At 39.2% G+C, this 22,168-nt stretch overlaps 1 protein-coding gene across 4 annotated transcripts; it reads right to left on the reverse strand.

The window, feature by feature from the left end:
- Positions 1–4,344: 4,344 nt before the first annotated feature.
- Positions 4,345–9,769, reverse strand: LOC148012046 (pentatricopeptide repeat-containing protein At5g27110-like). Of its 4 annotated transcripts, XM_087669355.1 has the most exons (3): positions 6,420–9,769; positions 6,261–6,325; positions 4,345–6,106 (listed from the first exon to the last, which is right to left on the reverse strand). In XM_087669355.1, exon 1 carries the CDS (start codon positions 9,640–9,642, stop codon positions 7,210–7,212), a length of 2,433 nt encoding a protein of 810 aa, XP_087525481.1. In that variant the 5' UTR covers positions 9,643–9,769; the 3' UTR covers positions 4,345–6,106; positions 6,261–6,325; positions 6,420–7,209. The 4 variants fall into 4 exon arrangements, with proteins under 4 accessions (XP_087525481.1, XP_087525479.1, XP_087525480.1 ...); XM_087669353.1 differs by having other exon boundaries at positions 4,346–6,325; XM_087669354.1 differs by having other exon boundaries at positions 4,346–6,106; positions 6,261–9,769.
- Between the last annotated feature and the right edge of the window lie 12,399 nt (positions 9,770–22,168).

The raw sequence follows: 22,168 nt of genomic DNA on the forward strand, positions 1-22,168 counted from the left end.
GTATAAAAGTCAAAAAGTTAATGAAGAAGCTCATTCTTGGTGTGTGGCCAAACTTGTTCTCTTCTTGCTTCTTACTCTTGCTTCTTTCTTGTGCATGAGAGAGGGAGAGGAGTGTGAGAGAGGGAGAGTATGTGTGAGAGAGAGTGAGGGACCGTAGAGAAGCTCTTCTTCTCCTCTCTTCATCGTCTTCTTCTTCTCTTCTCCTTCCTTGTGTGCATGGCTATGGAGGTCGAAGCTTGGGGCTTGGATATGGAGCTTGTTTGAGAGCATACCTTGGATCATGGAGCTACCGATGGATTCATAGGAGGAGACAACTCAATCGGATTCAAAGTTAAGTTCACTACAGTTGTGTGTGGAAGAGTGTGCACGGCTATATGAGATGTAGCCATAGCTCTCAGCTTGAAACGCTTGAAGCAATAAGTAGTCAATGGGTCTTGGTGGTGTGCTTACGAGAGCGATGACAATACTATAAGTTAGAGCACAAAACATAGTGGAAGAAATATTTGTCTTTGATAGAGGTTTCATATAATAATATAGTACATATTTCCACTTGGATAAGGCTCCATTTGAGATTGTGGGGCATGGCAAGAAAGCATCTCTTATTTTACACACTAAGGATAAATTCTTATATCAGGAACATGGATATAGCCTATGAGAGGTTAAGTATGCACTTTTGAGATCACAAGAAAGTAAAAGAGGGTAGCCAATTACCATAGACATGCTTTGTAGTCTGCAAAGAGGGCAATTATGTATTCCTACGTTTTGAAAAGGCAAGGTTGAAAAAGATGAAAGGTAGAGAACAACTATATCCCAAGATAAGTATGTATTATTATAGGCCTTTCTAGGTGTTTAAGAATATCAATTGTCGCGGGGATGGAAAATTTTGATGCTTTGTGTAGTATTTTGTTTAAGTGGCTAATCAAATCTGGAAATGTCAGGTGCCCATATGCGATGTGCAAGATAGTTATTTCATAATGACGAGCCAAGGACCTTGAAAAGTAAGTGGATGTCAAGGAAAAAATATATAATAAATCATAGTAACTAATACTTGGTAGTGCATGGTACTAAATTTTGGCCTAGAATACATTATTAGCCATTAATGTCAGTGGTGACATCAGGAACTAGGTACTAATTAATTAATTAATGCCAATTCAATGGCTAATAAATGCTCAAGAATACTTGTATGACAAGTTGGTCCAATCAATTTAACTATTAGTTGATAAAATTATTTCTCTTAGCAAGAATTAATATTTTGTAAAGTAAATTAATTAGACTAAAATTTGCTTGAAAATGCATTTAGACTTTTGCCGCTTGGTGAAATTTGCCCATGTAAGTGAGAGAATGGCTGTTAGAGGCTAATGGAATCTCATTATAGTGTGGTGGAGATTGGAAGAGAGAGCTGTTGCTACAATTTTCTAGCCATTAGTAAACAATCTAGCCATTCAAGGCTCTCAAAGAACTACCCCTAGAGCTGATCAAGAGGCCTTTGGAGCCAAGTGACAACCCCTATAGGCTATCTACCATAGGCAAGTGACAACCATTTTGGGGTCCACAAGGACAAACAACTACATGTGGGGCTTGTGTTGATGGTGGGCTGCAATCAATCAACCATTCACAACAAGGCAACATTAAATTTTAGCCGATTTTAGTGATGAAACTCTAAAATTTCTATCTCCAACTTCCTCTCTATTCTCTTAGTCTATTCATTTTAAGATATTCAGTCCCAAGAGGATATAGGGTTTACTTAATTTACAGTAGAAAGTAGGGTTTACCAATCACCCTGGGAAGAGTGCTTAGGATATAGGGCCCAGTACATAAATTTTAGCAACTAAAATTTGAGTTTTCAAAGAATTTCAAGGGATCAACCAACCAACATTAGGTTTGGTGTAGATTTTCTCACCCAAGGAGCACCCAATCAAACCAATGGGTGAATTGGTTTGAAGGCTTACTAGTTCCTGTGAACATTAAGATGTATTGAAAATGAAGGAGATTAGACTAAATGTTAGTGTGCTTTAATCTTTAGCAATACAAGTCTTAAAAATATCACAAGGGGCACCAATTTTGGTGCCAATCGGATATCCAATGTCCAAGATTAAGTGATAACATTTGCATTTTCACTTTATGTGAATTTTATGCTTGTTGTGCTTAATCAAGTTATTTACCACCCTCATTAAGAAGGTTGCTGGCTTCAACACCATTCTCTGATATTATGTGTTTGGATGAGTATACTCAACTTGTATCCCATACTCCCCTACAAAACATATTAAACAAATTAGAACAAAACTCATTGCCATGACTGGCTCATACACCTCAAACTTTGAATGTGGTTTGCTTTTCAAGCAAATGCCTTACAATTGCAGAAGTTGGATTACGCCTCACTTTTGCACTCCAAGAAGTAGGGCCATACATACCTATTAAAAAAATCAATAGCCAAGATTACTTATCTAGTCTTCCTGAGGGAGGCCTTACCCACCATAGGTCACACAAGTCTATGTGAATCAACTTAATCGGGGTAGATATGCTCATGAAGATAACCTTCAAATGAGTTTGTCAATGTCGATTGCTCCAAATATAGTTAAGACACAAGATAGTGATGGGACGATAATTTGGAAGCCCTTCCACCATCTTCTTTTGCGATGCTTGTTGAGTGGGACTAAAGTTCTAGTGCTTGTAATAGGCATGAAAAAGTAGTGCAAGCTCATGTGAAAACCGCACTACAAGGGCAATGAGCTTGTAGAGCCCACCATCTTGAGTACATGTCCAAATAGTACTCCTAGCTATATCTTCAACAGTACCATATATTGGGTGATGATGAAATGAGTCCCTAGTTGCATCAAAGCTTGAACAAACAAGAATATAAATGGCAAATCAAAAACATAAAAGACTTCATAGAAGAATCCTTAGTTGTCCGATAGAAGAGGAATGGTCCTTGATCCTCGAATTGGCATGGAAGAATAGTCAATAATGGGGAAGGTACCCCCTTTGGAATAGAGATCTTGAAGCCAATCCTAATGATAAGTCATAAAGGATGAAACACTATTGTCCACAAGCCATGGCTTCCACAATGAGAAAGAAGCAAGTGCAATATCCTCAACCTTGAACAAATGGACAAAGGTAGACTTAGTGGTAGCCATTCGTATAGCCTTAGCACCATCCTTGGTGTACTTCTCCTCAAGATAAGTGCCTTTCCCATATTGTGGATACTTTGATTTTGATTTCTTCTCATCCTTCTTGTCTTTTTGCTCATTCTTCTTGTCCTTGGCCTTCTTATTGTCCTTCTCGTTTCCCCCTTCCAAATCTGCAATAAAAGCTTTTGTAGAGCCGGATCCACTAGCTCCAATCTTCTCGAGTGACTTTTCATACTCAAAAACAAGCGGTTCGTCCCATAAAATGGTGTCTCATCTTGAAGTTTAAAAGTGAGTAGGTTGGTATTGAAGGCATCATACATTGGAGATAGGAGATAAGTGATAAGAATCATTACGATATCTTTGGATGAGATCCTCTTGTGCAAGGATACAAACTCATCCTGCAGCTCCTTCATCATGTCGATGTGGTCCATGGAAGGAGAGTCATCAATGGAAAGCATTGAGAGTTATGGCAGAGAAAATAGAGATTTGTCCAAGCCTCTATTGCGGCTCAAAGTCTATGCACAATGCACAACATCAAATCATGCAAACTTATAAGAGAGAAGATTGAGCTCTAGAGTTGAGCCGATCCCAAAGAGCAGCTTGGTCCATAATGGAACCAATACAAGGATCCTTCACTTGATGCAATAGCAAGAAGTAATAAATGCTCAAAGGTTGAAGTTATCCAATACCCACTCCACTTTGCAAGTCATCAGGCTAATCCAATGAGAATGTTGAAACCTACAAGACAATGTGTTTGCCAATGACTAGGACCAACTACAAATAGCTAGAATGTTGATAATGCCACATTTAATGCAACTAACTAGCAAATACTTAATTGCCAGCATGAAGCTAATTGTATTAGTGTGAACACAACCTTTGGTCACTGATAAGAAACACATTAATTGTAATAGTGTGAACACAACCTTTGGTCACTTATAAGAAACACATTAAGTTGGATCACTGAAATAGCCACTATGAATGCACTAAACTAGAAAAGTGTAATACACTAAAATTCACACTATAGAAAGGGTAGAAAACGACCAAAGATCCAATCTCTTTGTCAAACTTTGATAGAGCTCATAACTAGGAGATAACAAACTAAATATAGGACATGCTAACACCTATGTGTCATGCATTGTTTAAAGATTACCGCCAATCGCAATTCGACTCGTCTATCATGGTGCTACTGGCTTTACAGTGATGTTTTGACTAGCCTGGCACTCACTACCACTAATGCCTCTTTGCATACATGCCATCTTGAGTTCATGTGTGTATTACCGATGCCCTGTTGTTGTACTCTCGATGGAGTCCCTACTAATAGTGGTTCCTACATGGTTCACACATTTGAGTTTTATTGTAATTGCTCACATGCATTTTCCAACTTTTGTGTTTGAGATCTCTGCAAAATTTACACTCCCTCTACACTCTCTCCCCAACCAAGAAAACATGCCAAGCGATTTCCATTTTCACTTCACTTCATCATAATCGTGTTGGTGCCATGTGCTTGAGAGATTCAATATTCTAACCTATCTTACGGAGATGTGGTAGTGCTTTTTTGAATAAGTGTTGGCTTGCTTCGGTCTTTGGAGGAGTCTCTACTTCCATTACAATGTCATAGACCATGGATCATGCATACAAAGCTGAAGACCATAATGTTGTGGCATAGTGTCACATTTGAAGAGAAGGAAGATGTGGAAGGCATATCATTGCTATATGCAATGGATATCATGGTTGTGCTTGTGGCGAAGCACAAGCTTGTGTTTGTTTTTTCTTGGTTCTAGTGGTATTGCACACCCTCATATGCTCCTAGATAGAAGGGGCAAGTGCAAGGGTGAAGAGAGAGCATGTTGAAGCTCTTACATTGTAATGGATTTTATGTGTGTCATTGAGTTCACATTTTCTAGTTATCCAAACAATGTGTCCAATACCAAGGTCATGATGGGGCATGCAACATGATGTGTTCATGTGATCTCACATGAGGAGACCCAAAGGGCATGCATAGTGGAGGAATCTTGGTGTCATAGTGAGCTATCCATGGAGCTTGCATAGTTACAAGAGGTGCAAGGTGGCTAATTTCCCTACTTTGCTTTAAGAGAGGGATCATGGCATTTGGACGACTTCTTTAAGGTGCTTTCTTACCAAGGTGCATCCAACAAAGTGCACACTGCTAGAGTATACATGGCATATCTTGGGTGGTCTTATTCTTTGCTTGTCTACTTGTGCTCTAAGAGAGAGTATTAGAAGTGGCCATATCAGGAGTCCATGGGCAACCATGCCCTCATTTGTGGGCAGCCTCTTTATTGTTTATTTTGACTATTGGCAACTTTTTATTTGGTAGGACAACTCCTTTATTTTATCCATAAAAAGGAGAGTGGTCACAATCATCAATTCATGTACTTGCCAATTCTTGATGTGAAGAGAGTGAGCTTGAGTATGTGAACTGGTGCTCAACCATTGTACTCTTGATTCTCATAGTGGATTCCTTTGCCCAGTTACATCATGTGTATCGTCTCTTTCATCGATCTTGTGTCTTCCATTATTCCACTGCTTGTTCTGCTCTTCTAACAAATCCTCCAATGTTCCAAACTGCTGCAACTGCTGTAAACACAAGACTCCAGCCTTCTCAACTGCCCTAGAGGTCTCCTGCTGCTGCTACCCATGTGGCTGCTCCTCAGACTGGTTCTGCAAAGCAGCTATACTGCATCCATCATACTGTTCGAAAGATGCTGCTGCTGATCATCATCAAATACAGCTATCTACTTTGAGTGCTGGCTGCCCACTTGCATTTGGGATCCATTGGAGTACAACACACTTTTCCAACGTCCAATCAGCCCACTCCCTTAAGAGACAGAGGCCTGAGTGGGTGTCTTTCTGCTCCTTAGCATCCATTGTATCCCATACCTCGATTGTTCACAAACTGCAGTGTGGCAGCAGGGCATGCAGAAATTTCAGAGCTGTGATGCTGTCAAGAATTGCCCCTATCAATGACAAAAAGCATAAAGATTATGCATGCATAAGGAAAAGCTGTCATGGTACAGAAAACAAATTGGAAGAAAAGAAAGGGCATACATTTGCGTGGAAACCATAGACTGCAAACAGAGGTAGCGTCACTTCTGATACTACTGCATATACCTGGCCTGATCAAGGGCAAGTGCTGCTGAGCAAGGAAGGAAAATTTCTCGACACTGTCAAGTCCCCTGAAGACAAGAGAAACGTGCAGCCATCAGCACAAAAGAGCACTAAACTTTATCCCTACATGTACACATTTGTTGGAGAAATAAAATGTCATACATAGGGCATAGATAATACAGCCTGTGACCACTGCTGTTGCTGAAAATGTAGTTGGTCATGGAAACCTTGTAGAGTTATGAGATTTGGCACTCAATGTGGATAGGAGAACACCGGTGTGAAGCACCGGAAGAATCTAGGCGTGCAATCATTTTGAGATTCTTTGCTACCCTGTTTTGGGCTTGAAATTGCACAAGCATCGTTCTTTTCAGCTATTCTAGAGGATCTAGTAACCTTACTCCTAGAGCTCACTATCAAAATAAGAATGAGCAGTACCATATGGAGTATGCAGCTGGAAACATGAATAGGAATAAAAGCAAGAGTTATTGGAGCTAAGAAGTAGCCAGATCATGCTACAACTATCCCATTGCACTGCAATACAAAACAAGTGAGATTGTGCCTGCTGCTATTGGCGAAAATGTAGTTAGCCATGCAACCCCTGCAAAGTTATCAGATTTGGCACACTACAAAAGCCAGCATAATCCGTTACCACTGGATGCCACAATTTCACATGTTCTACATTGCAATGCAATGGGATTGTTGTAGCGTGATCTTGCTACTTCTCAACTCTAGCAACTCCTGCTCCTATTCTTGTTCATGCTCCCAGCGGCATACTCCATACAGTACTGCTCATTCTTATTCTGAGAGTGAGCTCTAGGAGCGTAATTACTAGATCCTCTAGAATACATGAAAAGGAGGATGCTTTTGCAATTTCAAGCCCGAAAAAGGGTAGCAAAGAACCTCAAAATGACTCACTTGCACATGACATGCAGAAAGGCATTGGCAGATTTTTTCACATATTTCTTAAGTCAACTCCATTACTTTTGACACTGAATTCATCTTCCCACGAGTAAGCATCTGAAATAATGTTTGACATCAAGACAAAAGGTGTTGAATGTTTTTCATCCAGCCGTCCTGCACTGTCAAATGCGTGTCTGCCAAGCTCTTTATAGCCAGACTTCCAGCATGCACCTAAAACAGTGATCCACATTACAACATTGGGCTGCAAGGGCATTCTCTCCACTAACGCCAAAAGCTCACTAAAAGAGCCAGCTCGACCTAAAGCATCTGCCATGCAATTATGGTGCTGAGCTGTCGGAGAGATGCTGTACTCTTTGCTGAAAACCTCAAAATACTGGAAACAAAGATCCAGAAGTCCTGAATGATTGCAAGCATTCAGAACACTAAGGAATGTGACCCCATCTGGCTGTATGCCTTCATCTATCATTCTATCCAACAGACGGAACACTAGTTCAGTCTCACCCTGGCAGGCATATCCATCAATAAGGGCAGTAAATGACACAACATCTCGCTTCGGAAGCTTAGCAAATACTTCCTCTGCATCTACAATTAAGCCACATTTTCCATACATGTCAACTAAAGTATTGCCAATTGTATGTGCCTTTTCAAATGCCTCTTTGATGATTTTGGTATGTAGCTGTTGACCCCCAATTGTGGCTCCCAAGCTGCTACATGCTTTCAAGCTGGACACAACTGTAATAGAGTCTACAGCAACACCTTCTAGCTCCATCTGTCCCAAACAGTTCAGTGCCTCTTCATCAAGACCATGGTCAACATATCCTGCAATAAGTGAATTCCACGACACTACATTTCGAACCTGGAGGTCATCAAATACATCCCGTGCTTCTGCAAATGCACCACACTTTAGATACATAGCAACTAAAGTATTCCCAACAAAGGTATTGTCTTCCAATCCATCTCCAGCAATCTCAGCATGTATTGCTTGTCCCTTGTTGATGGCACCTATGCTGCCAAGTCCTTTCAAAATGCAGACATAAGTAACAGCATTTGGAGATGCTCCCTTCAGCTGCATCTGCTCCAAACAGCTCAATGCTTCTTCACAAAGTCCTTGTTCAACATAACCCATGATAAGTGTTGTCCATGCTATCACATCTTGCTCATTTAGTTTATCAAACACATCCCGGGCTTCTCTAAGACACATAAAATTGTTGTACAAATCAATTAAACTACAACCAATCGATGTGTCTCCTTCAAATCCTTGTTTAACAACCTCCATGTGTATTTCACAAATTCTACCTACTTTTAAACTCTTACAAGCTTTTAGTGTGCACATAAATGTGACAACATTGGGACAAACACCTTGCAAATGCATCTCATCGAAGCATCTCAATGCTTCTTCACCAAAACCATGATTGGCATATTCTGCAATAAGCGTGGTCCATGTAACTACATTCTGCAAAGCTGCCTCATGAAGCACTTCACGTGCTTCAACAAGCCAGCCAAACTTGGCATACAAACCCACCAATATATTGGCAACAAGAGAATCCTTTTCAAATCCCTCCTTGGCAAGCTCAATGTGCAATTGTTGGCAGCTGCTTATAGGCTGAGAGCTGCAAGCTTTTAGAACATAAACAAATGTCACTTCATTGGGAATTACACCCTCAGATTGCATTTGTTGGAAACAGTGCAGTGCCTGTTCATCAAGATTATGTTCAGCATATGCTGCAATCAGCACAGTCCATAAAACCACGTCCCGTCTTGGCAAGTCACTGAATACACCCTGAGCTTCCGCAAGTAGTCCACATTTAGCGTACACATGAACCAATGCACTGCCCACAAATAGGTCTTTTTCGAGGCCCATACGAGCAATCTCAGTATGTAGTTCTTGGCCTTTTTCTCTACACCTCAACTCAGCACAAGCTTTCAGCAGGCTTGGAAATATGGCCTTGGTAGGTAGTACGAATGCATTGTGCATTCTTTTGTGTGCATCCAGAGCCTGGTCAAAATCCCGGCAATCAACTAGTTCTTGGACGTATGTAGTCCAACCATCCACACTTGCATGACCACACAGATTGAGTGAGGGCGGCGGATCATTTGGTGAGTCCCCACCCTGTTTAAATACCGATACAAGTAAGCTACCAAGGTCTTCACAGGAATTCAGCCCATCATCGTAGACTTGGTCACTTGAGCATGTGCCCAATTCTGATTCTGGCTCTCCAAGTGAAGCAAAGGCCTTCCCTACTGCTAACACCTCCCAGCCACCTTGGTCTTCTTGCCCATCTTCCACTTCATTCTTGATGCACCAATCAGCCATGCTTGCTGCTGTTCTTTTTGGATGCAGAGTCCTGCACAGGTGCAGGTTTTGGGATTGCATTCTTTCATGGGTTGCATGGAGTCTGGTAATGGATGAGACGACTTGAATTGGGACTTTGCTGTCTTGTTGCGTCAAGAACTGCCTTGGCATCTATGCTCGGACACCACCATGTGTGCGGGTATCAGGCGTTTCATCAGATTTCATAACTGTTAGGCTTTTCTAGGGGGGCTGCTCTGTTCCTCTAGATGTGATATGTACTGTTCCACAATATGAAGGTTCTTTTTCACACAAAACTAAGGTTTAAATAAATGAAACGCAAGATTTTCAACCAAACCTTCAAATTTTAGAAAACAAGGGGATCATTTTAATTAATAAGCTTGACAAATACACACAATTTGATTCATAATCATTTTGGGTTAAAGGTTTTTGTGTTTGCTACCAAAAAGGTTTTTGTGTTTGCTACTAAAAATGTTTTTTGTGAGCATTAGATTCTTCACATGCTTCTCATGGATGTATCTTTTCCTTTGCCTATTGTGATGGTTAATGTGCACTCTTGGGTAGAGCATTGTATCCCATCAAGTGAACTTACGGTCACCCAACAGCTTTTAGAGCAGCCGATAAAGCATCTTAGTGTGTTGCACGAGAAGTTGAGTTTCATTCCTAGGGTTTAATTGCCGAATTTGTGGCTCTACCCATCTAGGGCACTATGAAGGGTACCAAATAAACTACCATAATTGGTATTGCTTTTTCTTTTTAAGTGAACTCGTGGTTCATGTGATTTTGGTAGAGTAATGGACTAGACCAAGTTCGGTTCACTAAACACTTGGCAATTTGGTCTCCCTATCTCTTTCTCCTCCTTTGTTTTGTTATTTTTTCTTACAACATTGTCTTTCTAAGTGAACTTACAATTTAAGTGCTTTTGGTAGAGCAATGGACTGAACCAAGTTCATTTCGCTAAATACTTGGCAATTTTGCCTCCCCATCTCTTTCTCCCCCTTTATTTTGTTATTTTTTCCCGCAATATTTTATTTTTGCCCTTGCAAAATTGATGTGCCACAATTTTTGCCATTCTCTTACACCAATTGAATCAAAACAATCTATCCTGGACAATTGCACCCTTCTTTCAGTCATGCTTTCAATCCAACTAACCCAATTGTTGACAACCTTCTTGAATTTCATATGTGTTTTAGTTTTGGCTTGCCCACAGGACTGCTTGATCTCTTAGAGAAACTACCATGGGTGGATTCATAAGGTTGCCTATAGAGCATTGTCATATTCAGGGTTGTGTTCAAAGGCTATCCTAGGTTTGCATTAAGGCCATTCAAAGACCACCACAACAAAAGAGAGGAATAATGTGATGAAATCATAAGGGCTTGCCACAAGTAAGAGTGGTAGCTAATTTAGAAGATTTAACTATTAGAGAAAGTAACTTATAGAATGAGTTTGATTATGGACAAAAATAACCACTACGCGGAAGGATTTCTTCATGCTTGTTTTTCCATAGGGGATAAGAAAATGTAAACACAATCAGTGTGTTTTTAATTAATGACTTGTTATCTAGGAAGATGTACACTTTTTTCTCTTAAAGGGCTTTCCTAGGCCAAACCACCTCTTTGAAACCTTCTTGATCATGCTACATTGATTGTCAAGATTGTTATCATAAACTAGCACCCAATCTCCTTCTTCCACTGGTCTAGGACAAAGCTTGTTCTTCTGGTCAAATCCATCCTTGTTTTTAAGCCTAGCTTTTTTTAATTACACCATTGCAATTTTAATATATTTAGGTCTTCTTTCCAACTATCGAATCTATAATACAAGAAGGTCTTCCCTACTCATGTCTTCTTCCTAAGGCAACACATTCCAAGTGCTAGTAACATCCTCAGTGGGCACGATAGGTTTTTGACCATATATTAATTCAAGAGACTTATATCCAATAGCTGCATTATTTGTAGTAAGATCAGCCCATAAAGCATAATGAAGAAACCTAGGCCACTTGCAAATCTTTCCCCTATATACTTTAGCCAAAGCTTTGACAATGGGTGGATGCCCTCTCTCACTTTTCTCATTCCCTTTAGGATTATAAGCTATGGTGAGAGTAAACTTTATTCATAAGAAGAATTCCCTAAATTCTTCTACATCTAATTCACCTCTATGTGCTATCACTTTTCCAACATGACCATAGTGGCATAACACATATTTTAAAAGAAATTTGCATACAGCACTAGTAGTCTGATAGTCTTCACTCTGAAGGCTCCTCCTTCAACTTGATTCATAAGATCCTATCTTGCAAGTGTAGCGTATCACATTTGCTAAAGACCCATAGGCATGATCACCAAGTCAACCACCCAAATATAATGCATAGTTAATGGATATGTTGGATGTAGCCCATCACAATATTGCACACATGGATACATTTGGCAAGTAACACAAGTTTCCATCAACTCCAATACATCTTTGTACATACCTTTCCACTTGTATCTTTCCTTTATTTTTGCAAATGTAACCCAAACACCCTAATGACCAACCCATAGACTCTCATGAAATTCTTTCATTAGTTGCTCTTGAATTTCCTTATTGCATACTATCCTTTGTGGAGTACCATTTCTTTGCTTTGGATGCTTCCACAAATATCCATTCTTCAAGAAAATACTTGTATGCTTTCCTTGAATCTTTTTGAACTCTTGATCAGTCCATCCTTGTTGGCTTGACAATGTGCTTAAGTGGCCAATCAATAGCCATTTACCATCACATTGCTTTTGAAAAATACTCAATTAAAAAAACAAAGCATATACAATCAAGCATTGGACTTGCATTACCAACTTCTTCACTCTTAGAAACCATATCTTCCACATTCTCATATCAATCTTAGAAAACGTGTTACCATGCTTTCCTCAAAAACTTGTTTCTCCTCTTAAGAAAATCTCCACAATCAATATTCAATTCTTTTAAAGATTCTACATTAAACTTATGCCTAGTTTTCTTCGAATCCTTGAGATTTGGTTGTCTAGATGCTTGCTCTATCTTTTCTCTGCTATTTAAAGGGAAAATGATGAAGCAATAGGTTTTACCTTCTTAGCCATTGTTTTGTACTTAGTTTCAAACCATGCTTCTAATCTTTCATCTATACATGTGCATTTCTACCTCTCAAAATCTTCAATCACCCTATATATGTCAATAGAGTATACGTTGAAATTTTCATTTCCAATGTCCAATCTAGAACAAACCATAGCTACGAGTTTTGCATAGTGTCAATATAAGACACCTCATCAAAAAATCCTGAGACGCATTCATCACACTCAAGCAAATCATTATTCTTTAAATCTTCTTGAGCCTTGCAAACATACTACCTTTTATTTCTATGCATACAAACTTTTGAAAACAAACTAAACCATCTACTAATAGTGGTGTAAATCATTCAAAAAAAGCATATATACCTACTATATGGGATGAGAGCACTTTCTTTTTAGTACTATCATAGTCTTGCTTTATAATGACATAGATTGTTGGTGTGACTATTTGTCTTAATGTTTTTTTAAAAGCTGAGTTTTTTGTGTTTGTCTAGAGTAGGAATTATTTGTGTCTTTATTTTGTGTTTATTGTGCTTAAGAACTTGATAACCTTGGTCAAGTTTGGTATCTTTTTTCGATAGATTGGAGTAGGATTGTGATTATAGTTGGTGGACATCCTAAATCAGGTTTAGTTTCTTGCCGAGAGCTTTGCACATTATTGGGATTATGGATTCATGAGCATTTCATGTTGCACTTATTGGATAAATACACTCAAATTATTTCCATGTCACTGGTTGGATTAATGCACACTTGCACCATTGTTGAGCACTAGGATGGCATGATACCCGCTATAGTTATATGCATTAAAACTTAGATACACACGTACTTGAGAGAGCACCTTTTATTGTGCACTCACTATTTTGTGCATGCATGAGAGTTGGGATATTCATCACCAAATTAGGAATCTTGGGTAGAGTGGGGAAGGTGGTTTGGTGAATTTGAGGGTCACGAAGAAAGCCTATAGTTGTGAGATGGGTTGTTAATTTGGTCAACATCTTGAGGACCATTATTTTCCTAAGTGTTTGGGAGATTTGAGAGGGTGGAGTGGAGTGCAACATTTCTTTCTTTCACTGATAGTTGAGAGGTGAGGTCAAGGATTGTAATTTAACCAAGAAATTGTGTTTGCATCTTGCATGATAGTTACATGCACAAACACTTATAGTTAGGTTAGGCACTAATCTTCTTAATACATTCATCTTTTCAAGTGTTGCATAGATTATGTGGCTGCATGGCATGCTTTTAGCGTTGCACTTCTTTTCAAATCATTTGTGATCGAGCATTGCATATATTTTCAAAGCATGTTTTATGGTTAGGTTGAAACACATTGCACTAAATCAAAAGCAAGTGCATCCAAAGAGAATAACACTCTTTGAAGACTCAAGGGGATTTGAAGAGTACCTTTCTTGTCAACATCATATATCCAGATTTCACTTGTACTAGGATATTCATATGCTCATTTTTTGGTGTGCACATCTGGTAGCAAATTGGGAAGACCTTCGACAATGTATGAAAATCTCAATTTGGCCAAGCAGGGCCTTCTAGTGCAAGCCGGTGCAGTATGGCAACCTTATAGCAATGGCCTCTGCATTTATGTGCGCATCATCGAGATAGATCGGGCCAGAGAGGGCCAACACAAAAGGCTTCCGCAAGCGTGGGCGGTTAAGTCAAATCTAGCTAAGCAAGAGCGAAGAAGGGTAAAACATGCAGGGACAATGGACCTCACTAGAAGAGCACAACGTCATGCAACCTCTCAGGTAAGAGCTACACATTTTGCAGGTGGCCTCCCGAAGATTCGTGCTAGACAGGGCACTCTAACAAAGAGAAGGAAAACAAAGGATGGCGCGGCAAGGTGGGATCGAGCTTTTCGTGCAAGATGACACTCTGTTTTTGCGAGGAGACAATCCACGGCTGAAGGAGCGACAAAATCCAACATCCCATGCTTACCACGAAGATCTAAGGCACGGGGTGGGGGACTGCTTCATGCCAGCACTATGGACAGGGAAAGAAGAGCAAAGAGGTACGTGGCCTTCCAGCATATCAGCACGAAATCCTCCAGCAAAGCTTCAAAGGAAGATCTGGCCATAAGGAGCCCAATCGATAAAGGAGTTCACGATGCCGACACCACACTTTAGCATTGTCAAACTCAATAAGGTGGCGGCATCCTGACGAAGGCTTGTACATACACTTGAGAGCATAACTAAGTAGGGGCATTCGTATAGTTACCTTCAGTTTTTTGAAACTAGGTATGAGTGTTGGGTTTACTCTTGTAAATAACAAACTCTTAGTAACCATGCAACTCGAAGTGGGCTTTGAGTTTTTTGTAGGGGGGTGTGTATAGGGGAGGTACCCTACTCGAGGCTTGGCTCTCCTTGGGCGTGTCGCGGCATGGGGCCGTAGTGCGTGTCGCTTGGGCATGGTTAAGTGGCTCGGGGCTTCCCCCAGGATTAGGTGAGTGGGGATGGTGAGTGCAAACAGTGAGAGTGAGGGGGATGGGTAGTCTTTTTTCATGGGGCGAGAGGTGAGTGGGGTGTTGTGCTACCGTGAAGGGTTTTGGGGGTGCGTCCTTGCGTAAGCACCAAGAAATATCAAGTGATATGAGGAATTCCCTGCCCGATGGGGGGAGATAACAAGGTGGACTGGTGAACCGCGTCAGCGCTGGGCTGTGTCGCGTTACCGTGTTGTGTTACCTTCCGTGACATGTTACCTTAACGTGTCGACCTCCGTGTCGCGTTGGGCTGTGCCGTGCTGTGGTGCTATGACAAGTTGGGGAAAGCGTGTTATGATGTGATATGTCATGTTATGGTGTCATGTTGAGTTCCAAGGGGCGTGATACTCCATGTTATGCTGTGTTATGGTGCCGGCGCATGTTGATATGATTTTTGGAGTTTATCACAATCTCCAAGCCCTTGCAAGAAAAAACTAATTATGTGGAAGCTCACTCTTATAACCAAGCTTGTGGCACAATGAGTATAAATTATGGAAACTCCTATTTTACAATGCTGAGTCAAAACTTTGGCATGGTATTTGATGATAATGGATATGGGATTAGTAGCATAATAGCAAAATCATCAATAACACAAAAAAAGGAAGATATGGCTATTCGAGGAGACTTTTACAGGTGTCAAACCTTCAAAATTAGTGATAGCATTATGGGATGCCATTATCAAGGACTGGTCACCATGCACGGAGCTTTGTGAAGACAACATGAATTGTGCAAGGGCATATGGTCATTATGAAGTTGGCAGGGTGATGGATTGTAATAAGTAGGCACTACAAGGGATGTATTTGAAGCTTGTATCAAAGTGGATTGGATTGCTACATGGTACTAATCATGGGTTTGGACTTACATGAAGGTGGCAAAATCATGTCCTTCCAAAGAGTTGCAGTGGTGAATAATAGGAAGAAGACACCTTATGATTGTCCTGTTATTGGATGCCATGCAACCCCTAGATGCTCATCTGCCTCTCCTTGCCTATTAGTGCTCTTAATGAATAGCTATTGCAAATGGTTTCATATGATCTTGTTGCACAATTGAGCAAGAAAAATCATTAGTTGATTACTCATGTGATTTTTTTGCATTCTGACAGCATCATTAAAAGATGATCATGATGAGCCTCCTTCCATTATAGAGTTGTCATAACTCACGATACCGCATTTAATGAAGAGACAACTATATAAGGGGGGAAGAATAAGAACTAGGGGCCCTTCTCTTGTAATCAAATATGCTTAGGAGAGGAGGGTCACATGAAAGGAAAAACGGATTGTAAAGAAGAGAGATTTTTTACAACAAGCTCAGTCTATTCGAGGTTTGAACATTGTGGAAAATCAAACCTAATGGATTTACAATTGTGTTGACAAAATTAAGGTAAGATCTTATGGTGCACAGATCGGATGTTGTACGCTCGCGTAGTGAATGCCGGAAGGTCCCCAAGAACAATAGAACTCTACTTTTTGCACAAAATTCAATGTAAAAAAGCTTGAACGACATGAACAATAGACCAATTGGGTGTAATCTCCCCCCATGCCTTGTGTGAGCACTCCACAAAGCATGTATTTTTATGTATTAATCATCTTCAAGCTCAAATAATAGCCCAAATTACAAAATAGCAAGCTTTTAGCTTTTGAGTTTGCTTTAACACAAAATAGAAATAAAGCTAATGGACGGTGCCCAAAGAGTCTGGCATGCCCAATACAATGTCCAAATAGAAATAACATAATCGTGTGCCCATGCGCATACAAAATAATAATAAATATCCAACGCCTCAATAAATAGGCGTGGCGCCCATCAAAATATAATTGATAAATTGAATACTCGCTATCCTCCAATGCTTTCCTCCGCACTGCTGCTATCTCTACACATCAACTGAAGCATTCACAATCGTTAGTAAAATAATACAATTAAACCGACAAAAGTGAATACCTAGCAGTCTTCAGCTACATAAATAAATCAATTGGTTAGAAATCAGTCCTAACCTTAATTTATTACGAGTGCGCACTCTAAACTCATAAACGTTTATTAATTTAATATGCATTTTGCGGAATCACCCGCTATGGAATCACCCATGTACACACTAAATTAATGAAACGCCCGAAAAGGACAGGCGTCCCCATCAACTTCTCGCACAAAGAATCCACTTTGTGTATGAGCCCCGGTCATCAAAGTTTACGAAATCCACCATAAAACCTCACGGAATCCACCGTGGCACGGAATCCACCGTGAAATATGCCTCCTGCATCATACCCCCGGGGTGGGATAGCAATTGACCTCAATTGCTATTAGCTCAATGTGGAGCTAACAGAGTGGGGAAAGCATTTAAGTCTCTAACGTGCATCCATTGTGATTCTTCTACAGGATGATTCTTAAATTTAACTAGATATCTAGAATATCTTTGGCCAGTTCTAGTGGTCATAAAATTAGTATCTATGATAGCTTCAGGTTCAAGTATTTCAGTCTCTTCCTTTAACAAAGATGGGTTTTCATAAACAGGGTGTACAGGTAATTGGCCTCTAAAGGGTCTTAATAAACTAATATGAAATGTGTTGTGAATTTTCCAGTGAGGTGGTAATTCTAACTTGAATGCATTGTCATTAATTTTATGAATGATCCTAAATGGTCCATAGAATCTAGGGGCTAATTTAACAACTGGGTGTCTATCTGCACTTTGTAATCTACGTTTTTCTATTCTCAACCAAACATAGTCATCAACTTTGAAATTCATTGCTTGTCTTTTCTTATTGGCTTGTTTGGTATATGATTGCTGGGCTTTGGCAATCATGGCTTTAACCTCATCAAAAATAGTATTATGCATACTAGCAATATCATTAGCACTCTGAATTCTATTTGACAAAGATGCAACAGGTGTAGATAATCTATAACCATAAATCACTTCAAATGGTGCTTTCTTTGTAGATGTGTGTGGTGTATTGTTATATGCAAACTGCAATAAATGCAAATGTGTATCCCATGTCTGTGGTTTAGAAATAGTATAAGCACGTAAAATATCTAAAATAGTGCTATTAGTGGCTTATGTTTGTCCATTAGTTTCAGGATGAAATGCAGATGAGAAATCAATCTTTGTGCCTAGGTTAGCAAACAGAGTAATCCAAAAGTTGTTACAAAATCTAGAATCACGATCAGAAATAATAACTTTTGGTAATCCATGGTTAGTGAAAACAATTTTCAAAAACAATTGTGATGCTTGTGATGCTGTTAAAGTTTTCTTACATGGAATGAAATATGCTTGTTTACTAAACCTATCTACTAGTGTCCAAATCATATCATGGTTAGATTTAGTATTAGGTAAACCAGTAATAAAATCCATAGAAATTTGTTCCCATGGTCTAGATGGAATAGATAAAGGCATAAATAATCCATACTGTTTACCATGATGTCTCTTAACTCTTTGAAAAATCAAACAATCAGAAACAAAGTTAGATACATCAGTGTCCATATGCGGCCAATAAAAATCTTTAGTTAATGTACATAAAGTAGATATGATACCTCTATGACCTTGGTATGGAGGACAATGAATTTCATTCAAAACAAAAGATCGGAATGGAACTGTAACACATAATCTCTTTTCATAAAACATAAATCCATCATTATAAGATAATGAATCGATAGGAATCAAATTATTTTGAACTAATTTATTCCAATCAGCATGAAAAGTAATATCCTGATGATAAGTATCTTTCATAGCAATCAAAGAATCAAATGATATAACAGAAATATTATGAATGGCAGGTCTTCTACTTAATGCATCAGCCACTACATTTTCTTTACCGGGTTGATATTTAATGATAGGATGAAAACTTTGAATAAAGGCAGCCCATTTGATATGTCGGTCAGATATTTGGGGTTGGCTAAGTAAATGTCTAATACTTTGCTGATCGGTCTTAATCATAAATTCAGAGCCCATTAAGTAGTGTTTCCACTATCTTAATGCTTGTACAACAGCTAATAATTCTTTGTCATATGTGGAATATTTCAATTCAAAGGGTTTCAGCTTACAACTAGAATAGGCTATGGGATGATTATCCTACATAAGTACAGCTCCTATTCCTGATCCACTAGCATCAGTCACTACTAAAAAGAATGGTCTATTAAAATCAGGTAACTGTAAGACAGGGGCATGGGTTAATGCATGTTTCAATAAGTCAAAGGATTTTTGTTGATTATCGGACCAATGATAAACAATTCCTTTCTTCAGAAGTTTGGTTAATGGTAAAGCAAGTAATGAAAAATTACGCACAAACTTCCTATAGAAACTAGCAAGACCTAGGAATGATCGTAACTCGTGCACATTTTTAGGTACAGGCCAATTCAATATTGCATCTATTTTCTTAGGGTCAACTTTAATTCCATCAGATGATACAATATGACCTAAATACTCAATTTCTGTTTTAAAGAATTCACTCTTTTCAGGATTTGCATACAGTCGATTATCTTTTAATAACTAGAAAACCAATGACAAATGCTCGTAACGTTCTTTCTTATTTTGACTAAACACCAAAATATCATCAAAGAAGACAATTACACAATACTGATATTTTAAAAATATACGGTTCATCATTCTACTAAATGTAGCAAGTGCATTAGTCAATCCGAAAGGCATCACTAAAAATTCATCATGACCAAACTGTGTCCTAAATGCAGTCTTGAATATGTCTAACTTATCTAGTCTCACCTGATGATAACCAGACTTAAAGTCTATTTTACTAAATATAGCAGATCCTTGCAGTTTATCCATAAGGTCATCAACTCTAGGAATTGGATACCTAGTCTTTACTGTGATCTTATTTAAAGCTCGATAGTCAATGCACATACGATAGGTATTATTCTTTTTCTTTACTAACAGAACAGGTGCACCAAATGGAGAACTACTAGGTCTAATCAATCCTCTATTTAGTAATTCCTCAACTTGACTTTGAATTTCTTTTTGCTCTATCTGGTTATGCCTATATGGGGCTTTGCAAGGTGGTTGTGTACCAGGAATCAAATCTATTTTATGGTCTTATGGATGTGAAGGAGGTAAACCAGGTGGTAGATCTTCGGCAAAACAGTCTTTAAAATGTGCAAGAAATTCTTTATGCCTAGGATGCATATGATTTTCTTTAACTTGCAATTCATTCACCCAAATGAGATAGGATTTACTACTTTTGCATAATGTACATTTAGCTTGAGTATGGGAAAGTAGTGGAAAAGCATTAGATGCGTGCATACCATACAATGTAATATGTTTTCTTTGAAATTGAATATTTATTGAATGTGTGGAATAATCTATATCTGGGTTATGCTGATGACGCCAAGGCATACCTAAAATAATGTCACTCGACTGTAATGGGACAACTAGAAAATTTCTTCTTTCAGTGTATTGACCAATTTGAATTTCTAAGTCATGCACTTCCTGTGTACCATTATACCTAGTGCCTAAGAATGCTGCTTTAATGCGATAATGCGTAGGTACAGTCTATAATTTCAATTCTTTTAGCTTTGCAGAAATAAAATCATGAGTACTACCGTCATCATGCAAAATAATCTTTTTCTTTCCATGCACTAAACATTTCATAGTCAATAAAGAATATGGAGTTGGCATACCTGGTAAAGTATCCGTAGGAGTAGTGGTGTCGTCCTCATCTTCCATGAAATCAGGCATATCTTCATGTTCGTCTTCTTCCATTGCTCCAAGGTAGTTGATATGGACAGGTGGCTTCTTCGAATGGCAATTTGCTGCTAGATGTCCAGGCTGGTGGCATTTATAGCATACTATAGGTTTGGCTTTGGTCACATTGTTTGCAATGGCAGGGAGTCTAGGGACATTAGGATTTGGCTGTGGAATAGGCTTAGGGTTTTGATTGACATTGGATGGTAAAGCAGGTAGTTTTGTCTAATTTTTATGGAAAGATGATGAAGTGAAACAACCTTGATTAAATCTTCTAAAATTTGAGTTGAATTGCTTAGATCCATAGTTACCATTGGCTTGGAATTGCTGTGGACGTCTGTCTCTACCTCGCAGCTTATCTTCAGTGTCGTGAGCTAATGAAATTGCGTCTTCAAGAGTTGCAAGCTTGAACATATTAACTTCAGCGTAGTAATGCCCAAGGAGTCCAGACATATACTTGCGCTTGTGTGTCGCTTCAGGTACGTCTTCAAGCATGCATAACTGGAGTAGTGCATTCCAAAAACGCTCTGTGTACTGAGGAATAGGCTCACGATCCCGTTCCTGAAGAAGGTCCCATTGCTTTATAGCTTTCTCATGAAATTGTGGAGGAAGGAAATTTTGCATGAACTTCTTCTTGAAATTCTCCCAGGTAGCGGGACAATCTATACTCTTGCGTACCACTGTCCACCATAGAGATGCTCTATCCACTAAATGATTAGTGACACACGATTTTATCTTTTTCTGCATAGGTTTCCTCATGAAAGTAGTCGTCAAACTGACTAATGAATGCAAGAACAGTTTTTCCCTCTCGAGTGCCATTGAAAGTATGGAATTTGAAATTTCTTTTACTTATCTTTGATTCCTTGCGAATGGTTTGAGCTTCGAGAGTCGCATCGATGGTATGTCGGATAAGGTCTTCAGATTGAGGTTCCTCTTTGTCGGTAGACGATCTTTGTAAATTTGCCAATTGAACTTGTAATGCTTACCTAGCTCGTCGTTCTTCATCCAATTGCATCATAATTAAGTCCAACTTTTGCTCCATCGTAGGTTCAGGTAGGTCGCCTTCAGCCATTAAATCATCCATATGTGGTTCCGTCATCCTGTAAAACTCAAAAGACCTCTCTCTCTCAAAATCAAGTTAGCGGGATGAGTGTAGCTCAAGTTCGGGAATACAAGGCTTATATGTTTTTGGGTGTGGCTTTGACAATCTTTGAAAAATCTGAGTTTTATCCTTCTTCGTATGCTGAAAATGCTTCAGCAAACCTGCGTACGCGTAGAGTACCTTCCAATGAACAACTTTGCAGTTCGGAGTTTCTGTGCAGGAATAGCCCTTCTATGAGTTTTGAACAGAAGTCAGTTTTGACTCCAATTGACTTGTCGGACTTGCAGAGTTTGTAGACTTGCAGAACTTAGTTGCTTTGTTTGACTTGCAGAACGTGACTTGAA

Source organism: Lygodium microphyllum, chromosome 27 (genome assembly GCF_053477565.2).
Source record: "Lygodium microphyllum isolate KBCC chromosome 27, Lygodium_microphyllum_v1.1.10, whole genome shotgun sequence".
In the NCBI taxonomy this organism is placed as follows: Eukaryota; Viridiplantae; Streptophyta; class Polypodiopsida; order Schizaeales; family Lygodiaceae; genus Lygodium; species Lygodium microphyllum.

What these genes read in the sequence shown, in the direction of transcription:
- LOC148012046 (XM_087669355.1), bottom strand. Translation starts at nt 9,642, where the DNA reads ATGCCAAGGCAGTTCTTGACGCAACAAGACAGCAAAGTCCCAATTCAA.